Raw genomic sequence first — 19760 nt, 5'->3', positions numbered from 1 at the left:
CTTATATCCGTCATTTATTTTTTTCTATACTTTTGCTTTATGTGCTAATAAATTTTATTCATTTTAGTATTTTTTTTTTTTTTTTTTTTTGCAGTCTCATATTCCTGTTCTTAAAATAAAAATGTTATATTTATTTTTGAATTAAAGTTTGTTTCGCATTACAGGGTAGAGACGGCAAAGGTAGCATCTACGTGTTCGCGGCAGGTAATGGAAAAGGAAAAGGCGACAATTGCGGGGCGGACGGGTACATCAACACTATCTACACGATAGCCATCGCCAGCGCCTCCCAGGAAGGGAAGGCGGTCTACTACGGCGAGCGATGCTCGGCCATCCTTGCTACAGCCTACTCCAGCGGCGCAAACAGGAACGAGATGGTGGTCAGTTAAGTCTTAATATAATATATAGATATCAGAGAGCAAGAAAAAAAGAAATGTGAATTTAGTTAAGATGGACTATTTTATTCTTTGACAACGTTTCGGGCTAACAAGCCATGCTCAGGTACAATCTGCAAGGGTTCATAAATAATCTACTGAAATAAGAGTAAACTTATTGCATAACATTTTCAGTGATATTAGACTATCTCCTACTGCTTACAATTTATTATTATATATAAATTAATCCTCAATCTTATAATAACCATATGTCATACTTTATCTAAATTAGTATTATTTACAATTAACAAAATCTTTAAATTTAATAAGTATAATATAATCCTGAATTATAATGATGTAAAGTTATTAATAGTAACATGTGGAATAATTTTGTTAATCACAACTCTTAATAGGTTACAACTCATGCATTGAGCTTTTAAAATAAATTTTTTATCGATCAAACAAAAATTCAGGCTAACGAAATTAAATCATAGAAAATACAATATGTAATTAATTTTTTTAACTTTTTGTTATGTAATGTACTTCAATTAAATTATTATTATCGTGATAATTTATTTTCTATGATAATATTCTTGTTTTTATTTTTGTGTCACATATTTCAGTAGAATATTTATTATTTCTGGGTATATAGTACCTAAGGATGGCTTCTTAGGCCGAAACGTGAAAACGATAATAAAATAGTTTTGAAGTATTACAATTCCATTTTAACTCAATTCACATACTTGCCTTTTCCTAAAATCAACTGATAAATAAAAATGTTTTGCGTTTATGATTTCATAAAGTTCTTCAAAAATTGTCCATTTTTCCAGAAAGTCAACTATTTTCGTGTGGTCTTGTTTTGCGATATATCGTAGATAATATTTGTACTACAAAAATAGCCATATGTGACGAATTTATAATAAATTTAAACATCTTTCATTTTATCCGACGGTTTGGAGTGGATACTGTCCAGACTCTTTGTATAACCGTTGGACAAGAAACAGTCTGTTATAATAATACTCTTACACTTAAGTTAAGCATTGCTTTTTGCCGTGTTCCCTCAGTTTTGAATTTTTTTCGGTATTCGCTAATTAATAATTCAAGAACCTTCTCATCATCCGAAATTTATTATCGCATTGTTCTTATATAAAATTCCTTATTATAAGTTGTAAATTTAATAAAAAATGAACAATAATAATTTACAAAAAGAAAAACTCGATAATGTTTGTATTAAATAAAAAAAAAAATAAAAAGGAAACAAATAATATATACCCATCTATCATATTATAAATCATAAAATAACTAACTTCTAATAAAAAAAAAATGGACTAAAGGCAATTAAGAAGATAGAATATTAATGTTTATATACATATTTACAAGAGTTGAGTTAGTATCAAAAACATTAATTGTAAAAAAAAAAATTAAAAATAGTTTTTAGATAACACCATAACAATATTTTCTGTCTATATTTTATTTATCTTCGTTTCTCATTCCCTTCCGATCCATTGGAGAACATATAAATAGCTAAACTTTTCGAGTATTGATTTTATATTTCACCACTTGGCCTATTCCAGGCTGAGACAAAGTGCCCCGAGCCTTAACAGATACCCGCAATAAAGAGGTGACAGATATTGTAGGGACAGGCTAGGCACTGTATTTAGTGGGGTCCGTACGAAGGATGGCTCCAGAATCATCCATCAATCCTTCTCGGCTAAATTTACTTCCCTTTCTCGGCGTTATTGTCTTGGTCCGCGTGAAATGGGTAATATCTGCCAGCCAGCGTTCGCAGTCAAATCCAGCGTGCATTGTCCAACCTTCACCAAATTGTATGAATCACAACTATGGATTCTAACAAATAAAGATAATAGCCATAGAATTAACAAGTGGTACATTTAGTGGAAATTTTAATATAAATATTGAAATATAATTATTATTACGAAGTCTCGAGTTTGAGAAGTAGCACAATTATTAGGTTAAGTTAAGTCTATAAGTACAAATTAACCAAAAAAATTTATTTTCTAAGTAGAAATTGACACGGTGTCACTAACATTTTGTTACAGGCTACCACTAATTTAAACAACACTTGTACCTTGCGCCATACAGGAACCTCTGCAGCAGCCCCACTCGCAGCTGGAATCATTGCTCTACTGTTACAAGCTAAGTTAGTGGAAATATTTATAATATATCATAGTAGCTATTTATTATTGATGGGGCAAATTTATTTATAATAATAAAAGGTCTGCTTTCGATTCAAATATTTCTCAATTGATGAAAGCCGTTGAAATCGAAGACCATTATTCTATTTGCGCTCACATTTCAAATTTTGTTTAAAGAGACTAATATACTAGCAGTCGAACTGATCGTAAAACTAAAGACGGAAGGACGTTTAGATTGATCTTGTAAGAGTAATACTAATAGATTACCGAGAAAATTTTTAAATCTGCTTATTTGTAATTTGAATTCAAGTCAATAACATCAATCTGGCTTTTGAATCTTGATTGTCATTCAAACGGACCATGCAGGTGTCTCTTCAGAGCAGATTTTCACCATTATTTGAAATCGTTAAGAAAGTGTATTTTTGGTTATATTTTCATTGATTAAAAATTTGAACGGTCTAAAAAGCTAGGAATGATTCTGAACCTCCAAGGTAATGGACACTATGTCTGTCCATTTTTTAAACCAATTTTTACTTTTTTTTTTTTTTTTAAATAGTGCACTTTTATTTGAAAATAAATCTTCGGATCAAACTGCTCTCATCTTGACTTAAGAAATGCAATATAGTTACCCCTCCCAGGCACAGAACTGTTTTTGCTTTATTCGGATAACTATGTCTTACACTCTACTGTAACTAATTTTATTATGAGAATCACATACATTAAAAAATAAATAAATGAATTTTAAACCTAATCACTTTCTATATTCACTTTAAACAGCAATAATTTAACTTGGAGGGACGTTCAATATCTCATCATCTGGACAGCCGAAGTAGCTCCACTATCTAACAATCCAAGCTGGAATAGAAATGCTGCAGGTAAGAAAACTTCCAAATTTATAATTTTTTTAAACACAAACTGGTGTATGTTAAAGATAAAAGATAAAAATAAAACCAATTTTTATATTAATCAATTTATCTATTTTAAAGGTTTTTGGGTGTCCTCTGACTTTGGGTTCGGCCTTCTTAACGCTCACAACATGATCAGAAGATCTAGAACATGGCGAACAGTTCCTGAGAAACATCTCTGCATTGTGCCTGTTAACATCGCGTAAGATCTTTTTCTCAATTTTATTCAATTCAGTAGACCATGAAGGTTGAAATTTAAGTAGAATATTCTAAATAAAACATGTCTACATTTCGATGTATACATAACATATATTTGAAGATCCCTTCTCCCCTGTATAACTCAACTGGGTCGAAATTCAAATAAAGAACACTACATATTTTATAGTATCATGTTCTAAATTTACCTGATAGAGTTCATAGTGAATACCAAAAAAGATTTTTGAAATGAAATGAGGACTTTAATAACATAGGAAGGTTTTTTGGTTTTTAAGGATAAGAATTCACCAAGAAGGCATTGTCCTAGGAAAATAGGATAGAACTTTTGAAATTTCTGCGTCTGGGAAATACCGAAGATAGTTCTAATGCACCAGTTCATCAATCTTTTCAATATCATTTCTAGTTCAGCAAATAGTCTTATAGGCTTAGTGTAAGGATACTAAGCATTCGTAGTCAAAGTGGTGCAGAATGAGAGAGGATACTTCGGGGAATGAATTGTGAATTATACCATGGGCATTTTTGTTAGTTCTGCTACTTGTCTTTGATCTGAGAGAGAAGATTTAATGTAGATAAATATTTTTTTATTTATAAATAATAAACGATATTATTTAAAATTTCGTTTGTAGGGGTAACGTTACCATCTTCCCTGGTACCCAAACTAGGGTGACGCTCTTCAGCAAGGCCTGCAGAGGGACACCAAACGAGATCAATTATTTGGAGCACGTCGAACTGAGGCTGTCCTTGGACTATTTTCGCAGAGGCTCACTCAGCATTCACTTGACATCACCTTCTGGTAATTTGCTAAACCATAAACACTCTTTTTCCTCTATTTTATTTTTCTATCGCTCCTACAACTATAATCTGCTAAAAGTAAAGGTGTTAAATCCCTTATGATTTTCAGGGTAAAGAAAGTCCTAAAATTGATTTTCCTTTATGACAAACTAATTATTATGATTAAATAAATAAATAAATTATAATTAAATTAAACTATATTTATCAAGTTTATTTTTGGCTAACTTCTTTACAAGTGACTTAAAGTTTAGCAACATTTAATGCATATATGCATTAACTCCTGACCGAATGAATTTAGGTAATTTTACAAATTGAAACCTAATAATTAAAAATTGGAACATTTTTGTTAATATTAATCAAAAATACTGCATTAAATATTTTGATAAAATTAAAATTTTAATCAATATTTTTACCTCAATAGTTTATATCATCCTCAATTATTGGGGATTTCGTCAATATATTTAAAAAATTTTTCATACTTTTACTTTATTTTAGTGTATTTTATAATATATTATTTTGATTTTAGAGAGTTAAAAATATGCATTTTTGATTATTTTTTTTTAGTCTAATATGCTATTTTATATTGCACTATGCCCACTGTATTAACCATTTATTTTTAAATAAAAGCTATAAGGACTTTTCATTAACTTCTTTCATGGTAAATTCAACAACGTGTATTTATGAGAAGATGAGAGAAGCTAAGAAATCAGTTGCTAACACTTTGAGAATTATTAAAGAAAGTTGGGGGTGAGTAAGAGGCTGGAAGGAGACCTAATTACTGGCAAGGTTTTTTAAAACTCATCAAATCCTGAGTAGCGTTGAATAATTAATTATTACGGTAGGGGGAGGAGGGGAAGAGGGAGCTTTTAATCCGAACGTTTAGTCGAGACTCGGCCATCTCTCAAGGGTGAGCCTCTCAGAAATAAACACTTAGTGTTCTCTTGATTATTACACTGCCACCAGTAACCATAAATCGTTATTATTCTCTGTCATTGTCATACTACAGTCATATCTTTGTATGATGTTTGAAAACAAATTTTGTTTATTAATATTTTATTTTATAATTTTTATATTTGCGATATGGTTCTTAATTTATGAAATAGAAATATATTTATTTTAATGAATTTTTGCACGTACAGTTGAATCAAATAGAAAACAACTAAGTTAAATTATTACTAACAGCAATAATAACGGATTTATTTGTTTTGGGGGCAATAACAATTAGATTTACAAATAAAGTTTTCCATTATAATAAATGGTTGACATATACATAAAAATATCCGTATTTTACAACAATAATAAATTAAAAATCATTCATATAAATTAATAATATACACTTCTTACAGATATCTTGCGCATTATAGTATGAATAGAACAAAGTAAGGAATGGTAAAGCACTTTATGTGGTCTTCATTGATCTTGAGAAAACCTTTGACTCGGTCAATAAGGCAATAATGTGACGATTGCTTGTAAAGTATGGAATCCCGGGAAAACATATTAAATTTGATAATAATATTATATGAAAACATTGAGTACCGGATTCTTCATGAAGGCAAACTTTTCGGGCCAAAACCACAACTGGAGGTCTTCTACCTCCCATTCTATTTCTTGTTGTTATGGTTCACATAATGAGTACTACTATGGGAAATAGAAAGAGGAGAATAAAGTATAGAATTGCTGACCGATTTGAAGACTTGAAGACTGATGACATTTCTCTCTTTGCATAATGATTCCGAGACATGGAATACTAATGGAAAACATTGAAAGGAGATTTAGAACAGGTGCCTTTCTCGACGTACAACAAGCATTCGATAGAGTTTGGCATACAGGACTCCTTTATAAACTGAAAAGAGTTCTTCCCAGCACTTATTATCTAATCCTAAAGTCTTATTTAGAAGAGAGATACTTCCGGATTCGACAGGGCTCATCATTATCCTCATATTTCGCAGCAGAAGCTGGAGTTCCGCAGGGATCTATTTTAGCGCCATTATTATACACTTTGTATACCGCCGATTTACCCACAATGGAACACACTCTCACGGCCACTTATGCCGACGACACAGCCATTTTAGCCAAGCATAGCGACCCAGCACAAGCCTCAGAACGATTACAAATACACCTAGCTCACATCCATGAATGGTGTATCAAATGGAAATCAAGGATAAACATTGAGAAATCAGTTCAAATAACTTTTACGCTCCGTCGTGGCATATGTCCTCCTGTTTTTCTAAATGAACAAAGTTTAACCCGGACAGACACAATAAAATACCTTGGATTGACATTAGACAAACGACTTACATGGACTCCCCACATAAAAATAACAAAACAAAAGCTAAATTTCCGACTTAAATTATTATTTCATCTTTTAAATAAACGATCAAAATTACCACTTTCAGAAAAACTAAAGATTTATACTTACCTTCTCAGACCAATTTGGACTTACGGTGCACAAATTTATGGATATGCCAAAAAAACTAACTTACTGAAACTGCAACAGTTTCAATCAAAATTACTAAGACTGATCAGTAGTGCTCCCCCCTACATCAGTAACAAGAACTTACACAAAGACTTACGAACTGCCTACGTACAAACAACCATTAAATCATTATATAAACGGTTTCACGACGCACTTCCAACACACACTAACCCTCTAATTCAAGGACTATCAACACTAGACTAAGCAGATACGAGACGACGTTTACGAAGGAGCTGGAATAGGGACCTCTTAAATTGATTTTTAAATTTCAATTTTAATGGAGAGGCATCATTGGATGACCTTAACCTTCATGCCTTCATGACTTTTTTTTTTTTTTCTTCAACTTGATTGTTTGAGAGTGGTTTATTTTATTATTAGCAAAAAAAAAAAAAAAAAAAAGGAGATTTAGAAAATGTGGGTCCGTCAAAAGCGCCGTCAAATCTAAGGAAATGAGGATAAACTGCAGAGTTGAATATGTTACAGACGAAATAAGATAAGCCTATCGAAGTAATAGATTCATTCCTCTTTCATTAGTGAAGACGAAGGAACAATTAAGGATATAAAAACGGGATGCGCAAAGGCAATGAAGGATTTCTCCATTTGTACAAAGTTTGGAACAACAAGAGCATCTCTCAGGATACAAAACTGCGTCTGTTAAAACCACTCAGTGCTCTTGTATACATCCCAAACATGAAGAGTCACAAATTTGGAAAATATCTAAGAATTTGTTCAAAGATGTATGGGAAGAATCCTTAGCATCCACTGGCCTGAAATTATTTATAATAATGAATGAAGGCACAGGACTAACCTGAAGCCAATAGAGGAACTCAAGAAAAGAAAATGGAAGTGGATTGATCACACTCTAAAGAAGCATGACAATGTGATAAAGATATGTACTCTTTACTGGAATCCACAGGTTTGTCGTAAGCAAGGTCGCCCAGGAACCGAATAAGGGAGGTGAACCTGTTGGTTTGGCAGTAGAGAGGGGTGAAATATTTGGCAAGAAATGGAGATCAGTGGCGATGATTCGTAATGGCCTTTTCCCCCATTGGAAATTAAAAGGAAAACTACTACAAATAATTATACAAAATACTAGGGAATACAAAATATGCCAAGCATGTCATTTACATTTCTTACAATTAAAAAAGCAAAAATGCTAGCACATTTAACATTATCAAATAGACAAAACCTACACATCATATTTAAATGGCAGTTATTGAGGTTTTGAAATAGACGTATATTGTTGTACAATGTTTCTGGCTAAAAGCGTTTCTAAGGCTGACGAGGGTTCCAGAAACTGTATCTAGTATTTAGTTGTGTATTTTTATTTCAATTTCTATAATGTATGATTGATGTAAGAGTGAGCATAAACATGCTGACATTATTATAATTAATTCTACTATGGGATTGAGAACACCAGAAGCGACTATTCTAATTCTAACTTTTAATTTGCCATTAAAAATAAAAGCCTAGGAATATTATTTATCTATTATGTGTCTCAACACATAATAGATAAGTAATAATCCTCAGATTTTGATATTCTTGGTTCTCGTTAGCTTTAGCAACTACTTTTTTGGCAGTCTCGCTTCGCTGGAGTCTACGTCTTCGGATTCTCCGTTGCACCTCTTGGACTGTCATTCATTGACATCCTCAGAATTCCTCTCAAAGGTTCTTCCTTGCTAAAAATTCCCTCCCCCAATTACTTTCTTTCTGGCTGTTCCGATCATTGGCTGGTCCTATTTTGGGCTGTGGACCAGAACTTTAATAATAGAAAACTTAAGGCGGCATCGACTCCTTGATCTCGACCCAAAGCTCTTGCGCGAAAAGAGGCTTTTTATGGCTCGGAGATAAGAATATTGAGTGCATGCAGGTGTTCACGTATGGCTGTATACCTAGCTGGCTGGATTGTCCCTCCCCGGTGGCTTCACTGAAAGGTGCGACCAGAAGTCTGCTAGACCACTGCTATTATGGATTTTAAAAATGTCTACTTAATTAAATTTAACTTATTTTTAGCCCAGTACTCACAATACATACCAATACCAACATCAATTTAACATTGAATTATGTGGGAACTGGCAGGATTTTATACAAATAAGATAACTAAACTAGAAGTAATTTAAATAATTCCAAATTAGTGGAATACAATGAAACTGTACAAATATCGAAAGTGTATCGCATGTATAGTACATTTAATAGTGGCATAAATCAAACCTGAGGAATCTAGGATGATAAAGGGATCAAAATAAGACCCTTTGGTTTTATCCAAGGCCGACCATGGACGGAACCTAAAATCAGTAACTTTAATATGTTGGAAAATAAAATTGTATTTTCTAAGTAAACAATAACTACAAAGCACACTCTATGTGAATTGTCTCTAATAGGCTGACGAATATCAAATACTAGAGAAGCCACCTCAAATTATCGGGCGACATACCTGCAAGCAGAACAGTCACACATCTTGGTGCTCACCACGTTCCATAGAGCATACCTCTTCTGACATCCGCTAATATATCATATACAATACTCCATTACCTCATGACCCCATTAACAAATGCAAAGGCAATGGTGTAATAGCAAATACAGTGTCGTATTTAAACAACTAGGTTGTTTCCTAGTTATGGGGCGTTACTTTATGTTATGGGTGGGGGGGGGGGAAACCCTCCGAAAAGGAGAATTCATTTTCTGAAAACCTTCGTGTTACCAACGGAAATAACCGCATATTAGTTTATATCATTACTATATTTATTATTTTTAAATTAACAAACTATAAAAAAGTTAAACATTTACGATAGCCACTGTTCTAGATTTTTTATTATTAAAAAAAAATGAATTATTTCTCAAAATACTATTTCTTTAATTATCTAACTCTCTATCAACATGAGTGCTAAACTGCTAAATTTGCCCTGTAAACAATTGTACTTATCAGTACCATTCATCAGTTTAATAATAGATTACAGCAGACAGGGGATCCTATGTTCCAGAGGATCCTGGGCTTGATCTTTTTACTTTTTTTTTTACTGTTAATGAAATATGTTTTCGAAGTTCTTGAGGATCATTGAATGATGAAAATAGTATAATGAAGAGCCTTTAGTGTTCGTATAGGCAGGCCAATTTTCAAGGTTTTAAATTGAACCACTGGTTTTCAATTGTAACATTTTAACATGATTCTTCAAATGTATAGTAAGTTTGTAACTAATATATTTTAGAATGTGAGATGGTCGGGGGTTCAGTTGAAATAAAACAAAAATAGTAACAATAATTTGTTTGCCGACGTTTCACCCCACTTTGTAGAGCTTCATTTTGGCTGTTTTGGAAAATATCGAAAGAGTGTTTTCGATTTAATATTTTTTTGTTTCCTTTTGACCGCACCACCGGCCACCATATCATACCACCACCTCCATCATATTTTGAAGAACCTCAATAATTTATATACTCAATATATTTTATTTTAACGTTGAAGTTTAAGGAACTAAGGAATCCTCCTAATTAGAGTAAGTATTACTTATTAAAATACTGGATCACTATAATATTCACGCAAAAGTCCATTAAATTAGCAGGAACGGAAGGCGGACTACTACTAATCCAATTTACATCAAAGGATTGAGCAAAGGCTGTGAAATGTACTCACTCCCATCTATCCATCCAAACACTGTTAATGCCAAAATTAATTTACATAGTTCAGTTATTAGTTCGTCATTTCACATCATTTTCGTAAATTATTATAATACTAAAGTATATATTATATAATTGTAATAAAAACACATGTAATTAGAAACTACATAGGCGAATAATTTATCCACTCCTATAGATATAGCTCATTTGATTACATTACCCTACACTTATGGGTTTCTGATGTAGGCTGAACTATCACAGAGGCGGATTTTTTTAATATCCCACTAAGGCTTACAGTATATATCAGTGAGAATATATATGTATATATATATATATATATATATATCAACTTATGTGTATTCGGAGAAGAAAACTAAAACAAAAGGGGGAGGGGATAGAATAACACGCTGCTGGAAAGATACTTTTTTTTTTGTCTCCATAATTCCACTCCAATACATTCTCTCTGTTTATTATTATGGGGAGTTAGGATTAAGACTGAATAGGCCTTGTCCTAACATAACTCCCTCCTACCAGCTTATGAATATGTCTCATAAACTCAAAAGAACGGAAAGAAAGAAAAGAAGTGGAAAAAAAGGAACACTGATATGTAAAATAAAAAAGATAAAATTTAAAAGTATACATTTTCCATTTCAAACGTAAACTCAACGTCAAATTATAGCACTCACTGCATTACCCTGAATAATACAAAATAATAATAATAATAAATACATCTCATTTCAGCTCCACTAACCATATTTTGTTCTTCCACTGTTGTCATTAACATCAGACCTATTTACACTAGGCACTACTATTACAAAAAAAAAAGTACAATAGAGGTAAAGAATGGAAGAGAAAAAAAAAAGAAGAAAAAAATTATTTAAAAAAAAAAATTACATTCATGTAGAAGAGAAAGCTCCAGATTTACTGATCCTCCAGCATGGGAAATTTAAGTTGTTCGATATGAACAGTTCTTTGTTTTTTAGGATCTTAATGCTCCCTATCGTGAATAAATTGTGCTCTCTAATTGTTGTCACCCTGAATGGATCCTCATATCACTTGGGGTTTTTAAAAAAAATTTCGAGTTTAAAAAAAAATCGATGGGTCAAAAATTAAAGCAATCGGAGAACAGAGTTTCCACCACCACTTATGTGTATTCAGAGCAAAAACTAAAAAAAAAGGAAAAAGGGGGGTAGAATAAGGCGCACGCTTACTGGAAAGATACTACTTTTTTGTCTCCATAATTCCACTTGTATACATTCTCTCTGTTTATTATTATGAGGAGTTAAGACTGAATATAAGCCTTGTCCTACCATAACTTATATACATATATTTTTTTTTCAAGGTTTACTAAAGTTTCTTTGTTTGCTGCTTAAGATTTGTAACTAGTCAGTTGTCAGTCATATGTCTTCTGAGAGATTACATAAGAATATTTGTTAGGTATTCTACAAACCTCCTCCAGCCTCCTGCCTTCCCATTCTAATGTTACCCACTATCTACTATCTAGTTTTTTTAACCAACAAGAAGTTGTTTTTTTTTAAGACAAAGGACATTTAATTCAGATTTCGGAAGTAGCTCATGCTAGCAATAAATTACTAAATAAAAAACTATAATAATATCTGCTTTACTTATTAATAATACTTTTCTTGTGTAAATAATGAAAATAATATTGATATCCATCAGTTCTTTGGAGATTAAAACTTTTTTCATCCCTAAAAATAATTTTTCTCAGCTTTTTGCCAATGATTATTTGTGAATTGCTTACTTTTAGTTTTGTGAGCTTCTGAAAAAAAAAATTTTCTCCTCAGTTTTAGTCACCTAAGGAGTTTTTGTCACAATACACAGGACATTTCCAAGGTGTGTATGTGATTCGGCTACCCATAATTTTCCATGATCATTTCCTAATCTGAAGAATTTCTAATCAAATGGTTTCTTCGATTAAAGGCTTGATCTATTTTCGTAATTGTCTGTTTTTTACGAGTTAACCTTTGATATCGTCGTTTTCAGTCACCAAAGACACTTTTTTCCTACTGAATTCCTTAATTAAATTTCATGGCCTGAGGGCCGAAACGTTGGAGAGTTTTTGAAAATAAAAGTTGAGATTATATTGGATCAAAATTGTGTATGTTAATAATGAAATAAACCACTCTCAAACAATCATTAATCTAAAATAACAATATTTACCGGCAACTAAAGCATAGGCCACGATCAGTTTTTATGATAATTTCGTTCAAAACCTAGTGTGTGTGTTAAAGCTTTAATTTTATTAAATTGTATATTTAAATTCATTCTGTGGATACTAATTTGTAATTATTTCGTGCTATGAAATTTAATTAAAGAATTCAGTAGGAAAAAAGTGTCGTTGGTGACTGAAAACGACATCAAAGGTTAACTCGTAAAAAACAGAAAATTACGAAACATTGGAGAGTTTTTGAAAATAAAAGTTGAGAGTGTATTGGATCAAAATTTTGTATGTCAATAATGAAATTGTTATTTCAGCTAATCCGTAAACAATATCTATCACAAATCAGCACCAATATTGAATGTGCGCGTTTATAATATTTCTAGTTAAGATATTAACTTTTATTAGAATAATGATTAACATAATATTCTGTCGGTGAGTGTATATATTTCTAATAAAATTATAAAAAACGAAGAGTGTAGATATCACACGGAGTTAATGATAAGTAAGTAAATAAATAACCTTTAATGGCTACAGGATACCTTTGCTGTAAGAGACACCTTCATTACAGAGCCGGTACCCTCAGGAAATCGGAACCTCCATCAGTAAACAGTGAGCTAATCATTACCGGCTGGGGTTCAAGCTACAGAACGTTTTCCAATATCATGAATAGTTTTCAGGGTGATAGTCATGTTACAGATATGATGTTAAATACTTTATTTGTTATTTTATCTATTTCAAATAGAAAAACGGAAAATACGGAAAAAGAAAGAAGAAATTAAACTGGCGTTAGGAATCTTTCCATATCACTGCAGAATTTATTTAAATAATTTTGAAAATTTTTACAACAAAGCTTTCTGAACTTAAGCTGTTTAAATCCGTTTAATTAAAGGAAGCACCTGGAATGTAATTAATTCCTCTTTTATGTAGAGGCTTTTAAGGAATTAGATGGTTTTATATTTAATAAAGATGCTTGTTCTATGAATTCACTTTGCTGAAACAACAAAAATTCATCCTCTACAATAATTGGATTACTACTCCATTTACAAGGTATAGTAATGCATCACAACCTCTAATTGACCTATTGATTTTAGAAGATAAAATATAATGCAGTTAATAAAGAGAATATACCCTGTCTTTTTTTAAAATTTTAAAATCTCAAATTTTTAGAAAAATAAAAAATAAACTAAAATGATACCTCAACACAAAGTAACACACACATCCTTTAAAAACACACACATACACATGCATATGTATTATTTTTTTGTTGACCCTACAGAACTTGTAGATCATTTATTGTAATTGTGGAGTGGAGGTATTTGAAACTGTACTAACCTTCATATAATCATATTAAATGCTATAATTTTAGAGGAACATAATAAAAAAATAAAATAAACCTTCAACTGGTGTAGTGGAATTTGCATAAACAATTCCTGAGGTGAAGTCTAACGGAAACCAAACATTATTTTTAACTTTTTCTATAAAAAATTATCTCCACTATATTTGTGGAAAAGTAACGATAAAACTAAACTTTTCAAGGAGATTTTTTTTAATAATATCGGGAAAGGGTTCTCATAGTAAGAAACAATTATGTAGGCATCCTTCAGTTTAGGAAACATGTTCTTCTTCTTCAATTGGCGCGACAACCCATTACTGGGTCCTGACCTCCAAGCAGCTTCCACCAGTTTAATCTATTAAGTGCAGTTGCTCTCCAATTCCTCACTCCGAGCAGGGTCCTTAAATCCTCTTTAACACCATCTAACCATCGGAGCTTCGGGCGGTCCCTCGGCCGTGTTCCATGTAGGCGCTCATTGAGAAGTTTCTTTGGGATTTCATCAGTTCCCATCCTTGCCACATGGCCTGCCCAACGTAGCCTACCAATTATCACAATTTTTCCTTTATGAGGCTCAACAATTAACAAATAGACTTCCCTATCCGTGCGTCTTCTCCAAGCTGAACCATCCTTTACGGGGCCGTTGATGCGTCTGAGTATCTTTCTCTCAAACGTTAGGAGGTCCCTTTCATCGGCCTTCGAAAGTACCCAAGTTTCCGAGTCGTAGAGCGGCACTGGTCGAATTAGCGTTTTGTACAATCTAGTCTGCGTGGATCTTGATAGTGAGCTACTGCCAAAGTGCCGACGAAGTCCAAAAAAAACACCTATTTGCCGATGCTATTCGCCTCCTCATCTCAGCTGAAACGTCATTGGAGGGATTAACTTGTTATCCGAGGTATACAAACTCCTGATTAATGACCAATTTGGATAAAATCTTCATTAAAACCTCTTTTTTGACCAGCTATCATATATTTGTTTTTGTTGGTATTAGAAACAAGTCCCAGCTTCCTTGTGCTTAGAATAATGTATTGATTTTCGATTATTTTTTGAATTATTAAAATCGTTTTCTTGATGTTTATGTGTTACGAAAAATCACAGTTTATGCAACGATATAGTACTTACTTGAATAAATTCATATGCCTGAGGTATAAAATAAGATGAAGGGGAGAAATCTACGTTACGAATGTATTGGTCAATTCTAAATCACATAATTGTCATGTTTTATCCCAAACCAACTAACAATTCAAAATACGCTTGACTAATTCGGCTCAAATCAGATGAAAAGTTGAACATTAAAGTTAAAACAGTCCTATGTCACTTTCATTAAATTACTTCTATTATTTACAAGGCACCAACAAATCTTACCACTGAAATACTTGCCTTTTAGTTGAAGAATTATTTTCTTTATAACTGATTTTTTCATATATTTAATGAAGTTTTATACGAAGAATTTTGACTTTTAAATTCACAAACTTTTATTCAAAAATTCACTTTTAAAATTTTACATCATGTTACGTTTCGATGAAGATATTTATTTATTATCATTTTAGTCAATTTTTTTCGGTTAATTTAAAATTCGTACTGCTTTATAAAGGAAATATTTAATTTTCAATTAAAAAAAAAATACTCTTTTTACAAATTTAATTTAAAAATTAAAAACAGAAATTAAGCACAATTATATCAGTTCAATTAAGCCTTTAACAAATTACACAAGATGAACAAACTGATATTTCAAAATGTTTCGATCAATAACACACAAGCTTAGCGGGTTAGCAACATAATTTTGCACAATTAACTGCAAATGCTAATCACTATCGAACAACGTACGGTTCTAATTCAAACAACAAGAACGTAATAACGGAGCGCTACTAGCTGTGGGCTACTATCCACATCCAATATCTGCAGGAGGCTGAACTTGAGATGGATAAAGGATCTGGGTGACAAATGTTACAGATTTAGAGAAGGCCCTCTAGGGATAATTTCTACCTCAATGCTTTTATGGCATTTCTTTGTTATTTCATGAATGAGCAATTTATATAACTTTTAATAGATTGTTAGATTACAAAACAAGTTTCAAGTGTGGAAAAGCAGACTAAATCGTGAAGTACCATAACTAATCACTTTTATGTGAAACATGTTCTCTAGTTTTCCTTCATAGCTCACATATTTCACTGACAGACACCGTACACTACCTTGGACTGATGTACACATCAAGAAATAGAAGCAAATACTCAAATTTTTTTTATTCCTTTCAAACATTCAAAATTGAAACTTAAACAGAAATCGAATACTATCAAACTTACTTACTGAAACGAAAAATTAATAATAGCAAATATTGTTTTACTAAATATTAATAATATTATTTTTTTATTATTCATAAAAAATATTAAATAATATTATTTTAAGCTGTCTCAAATAATTGTAATGCTGGACTTACGGAAAAAGAATATTTGGAACAGCTTAAAAGGCTCACAATAACGAAATTCAAATTTTTGAGTAAAGAATTTTAAGGACAATTACAAAAGCTCCCTGATACGTCAACAACACAACTTTACATACTGACCTTTAACAATTGTTGAGGACAACGTACGGACCGACAACAAATAATTCTACAAAAAATCTTGGCAAAACATCCTAACACTCTCATAAGCTCCATGGCCATATCACTCATTCCTGGTGACATCGGTAGAAGACAGAAGAGGAGTTGGGTGAGGAACCTCCCTGTCTAACAATTAAATTTGTTATCACGCCTTGGTGGAAATGCCGCTGGGTACTGCTCCCGGTCATGCCTATCATATTCCATAAGTACTTGTAAGTACAATACTTCTATAAGTAGCACATCAAGTTCACTGGTTGTCATTTTTATTGTCAGCAGTGAATCAAGATCTAAAGTAATAAAAAAAAAAAGTGGAATATATATCTATTTTACATAATATATATTTCAATAAAGATAGTGTAAAAAGTTAAAAAAAATTTAATATTGCTAATGTTTGAATTTTGTTGTGTTCTATTTTAATAAAAATATTGAAATTTTATATTGCATGCTACGTTGCTGTATAAAGGCTGTGAGCGCCTGAAATCTAAAAGGTCCTGTAACCCGAATAACATAAAAGTCTGACGGGTAAGGAAGGTTTATTTATTTCCACAATACGGCGCTGCAGCAGAAAAATCTTACCTAAATTTTTTAAACATTTTTTTTATTTACATTTATAACAGATTTTGACATTTAACATACACGTAATATATATATTTTATGTTATATCTTTTATAAAATATTATTTTTTTCATATCAATTCCATGATGAACTTAAAGTAAACTAAAATATTAAATGTCGTAAGATTAAAATCATTTAATACTCGAATAAGAGAATAACAGTTACATTTTTAATCATCAAACTACCTCAAGTAACGTTCCAGGTTCTTTTTAATATCATTTAATAAAATAAAATCATTTAACATATATAATGTTCCATGATCGTCAATATTTCTTTACAAGAAACCAAAGAGTGTCTAAAAACGTTTTAGGGTGTTTTAGATTAAGTAATAGCAATAATTAATGTAATTTTTTAAAACATTATTTTAATTTTAAAGAACAGGTCTCTAGAAATTGAAATGAAGCTGTTAAATTTTCAATATTTGGTAAATATTACGTTAACTTGGATAAAACGAGTGAGTATAATTCAATATAATATGAATAGATCGTAAATAATACTATATGGAATCATAGTATATCATAAAATAGTATATAAAATTAAATTTCTATTCAGTAAAAATAAAGCTGTATTAAATAATTTTTTTTTATCCAAATTAATTATATATGTCTGAGAATAATTCATTAAAGTTGTAATGTCTTTTCAGCATTACTTTGATTCCACAAAAATTAATTACTATAAACAATAATATGTGTGCTATATTTCTATTTTTTTTTTTCAGGTTTTAGGAGTACACTATTAGAAGAAAGATTTTGGGACGAAGCTAGGATTGGTTTGAACAGTTGGACAATGTCTTCAGTTCACTTCTGGGGTGAAAGACCCGCTGGATTTTGGACTTTTACAGTTGGGACAAGGGTATATTAGAATGATTCAGTTTAATAAGTACTACATCTGATTTATGTTAATTCTATTTCAAAGAAATAAAACTTCTTTATTAAATATTGTATCAAAAAACTAGTGCAAGTAGTTTTCTTGTTAGTATTAGTTTATGATATGTTCATAATATTCCAATATATATGTTTACACACACTCAGACGCAGGGGGCCGTTTTTGAATTGAGGGGACGTTTCGAAACTTTATTATTTTTATAGTCATGCCCTAAAATGAAAAAACAGTTTTTTAAATCAAAGAATTTATTCAACTAAATTATTTTAAAAACTACCAAAGAGTCTAATTTAAGATTAATAAGTGTAAACATTACTTACAATTGTCTATTATAATATGTTCTACATTTCTGCGATACAACTAATTCCAGGTTTTGGTAGAGAATTGCATAAGGGTGAACTCTCTAACAATTACTAAAATCTGAAGCATAACAAACAAATTAATAAAGCTCTAAAGAATAACAAAAACAAAAATGATTACGCTATTGTAAACAAAAATACGCCCACTTTATCCAAACTTTACACCAATACGAAAAAGAAAGACAAAATATAAGCTGGAATATTGTGTATGAAATTCCTCCCCATGAAGACAACTGAGATAAATTCTATTTTTGACCTTGGAACACATTTCAAACAAACAGGACATATATTTAAATTTGACACACCTAAAATCATAAATCGGTAAAAAAAAAATTAAAAAAAGAAAAATATAATAATGGGGGTTTCAACAAAAATTCAGTTGTACAAAATTTAAATACATATTATTTCAACCTCACAAATACATGAGACATAGTTAACAGCTAAAATATAAACAAACAAACTTCAAAACAGAAATAGTATACTCACTACCTGCTAGAAAAGATAGTGAGGATAGAAAAAACAAAACAAAACCGTAAATGTGACATTCTCCATCAGTTCTGGCCCAAAACAAGAGTTGGTAGTATCACAACCATGTAAAAAATACTATTTTTTAAAATACTTTTTATTTATTGATAGATATTACAATCTGCCACACAGTTGTGGGCAATAGGTAATAGTAATGAATGATCACATTCATACTAAAATAAAATCAATTAAGTATAAAAATAAATAAACGAATGAAAAAAAAAATCTCTTTTAAGATATATACAAAAAGAAGGATAAACAAAATGGACATAATCAAACTATGTGTATGAAAAAAATTAATAAATAAAATAATATAATCTTTAGTCACATTTACACTCTTATATACACACATACAAAAAACACTTGTTGTTCCAAAAAAAACTGTAATTTACTAACTGAATATGTAAACAATAAAGGTGGGAAACGTTGCCTCAATATAGTTGTCTTATTGACTGATCCACAAAAATAAAAATAAATAACAGTTGAGAAAAAGTTATCAATATATAAATATACTGTAGAATGGTGGAGGGTTTTTTGACTTAAAATATACGGAGGTTCTCTTTCATGTAGTATACAAGTACATTTTCTTGTTTCTAACGATCCCTAATTAAAACATGGGACGTTAATAACTGAACCACATCAAACACAATACCTTGACGTGGCCTTTTGACCCTGAGTCCGACCCAACCAAAGGTATATTGATCCTGTCCCCCCTTCACGTACTCATTTCTCAGTACTTG

At 31.3% G+C, this 19760-nt stretch overlaps 1 protein-coding gene across 1 annotated transcript in view; it reads left to right on the top strand.

The window, feature by feature from the left end:
* Positions 1-19760, top strand: part of LOC106683322 (neuroendocrine convertase 1) — a 70280-nt gene that overhangs the window by 42862 nt on the left and 7658 nt on the right. Inside the window, exons 8-13 of the mRNA XM_014424707.2 lie at positions 165-377; positions 2432-2532; positions 3305-3402; positions 3514-3634; positions 4275-4441; positions 17973-18106. Coding sequence (XP_014280193.1) covers positions 165-377; positions 2432-2532; positions 3305-3402; positions 3514-3634; positions 4275-4441; positions 17973-18106 — 834 coding nt within the window. The remainder of the gene's footprint in view (positions 1-164; positions 378-2431; positions 2533-3304; positions 3403-3513; positions 3635-4274; positions 4442-17972; positions 18107-19760) is intronic.

The sequence above is a fragment of the Halyomorpha halys genome, unplaced genomic scaffold (assembly GCF_000696795.3).
Source record: "Halyomorpha halys isolate HHAL.00 unplaced genomic scaffold, Hhal_1.1 Scaffold478.1, whole genome shotgun sequence".
Taxonomy (NCBI): Eukaryota; Metazoa; Arthropoda; class Insecta; order Hemiptera; family Pentatomidae; genus Halyomorpha; species Halyomorpha halys.
This window is presented reverse-complemented; position numbering and strand designations above follow the sequence as displayed.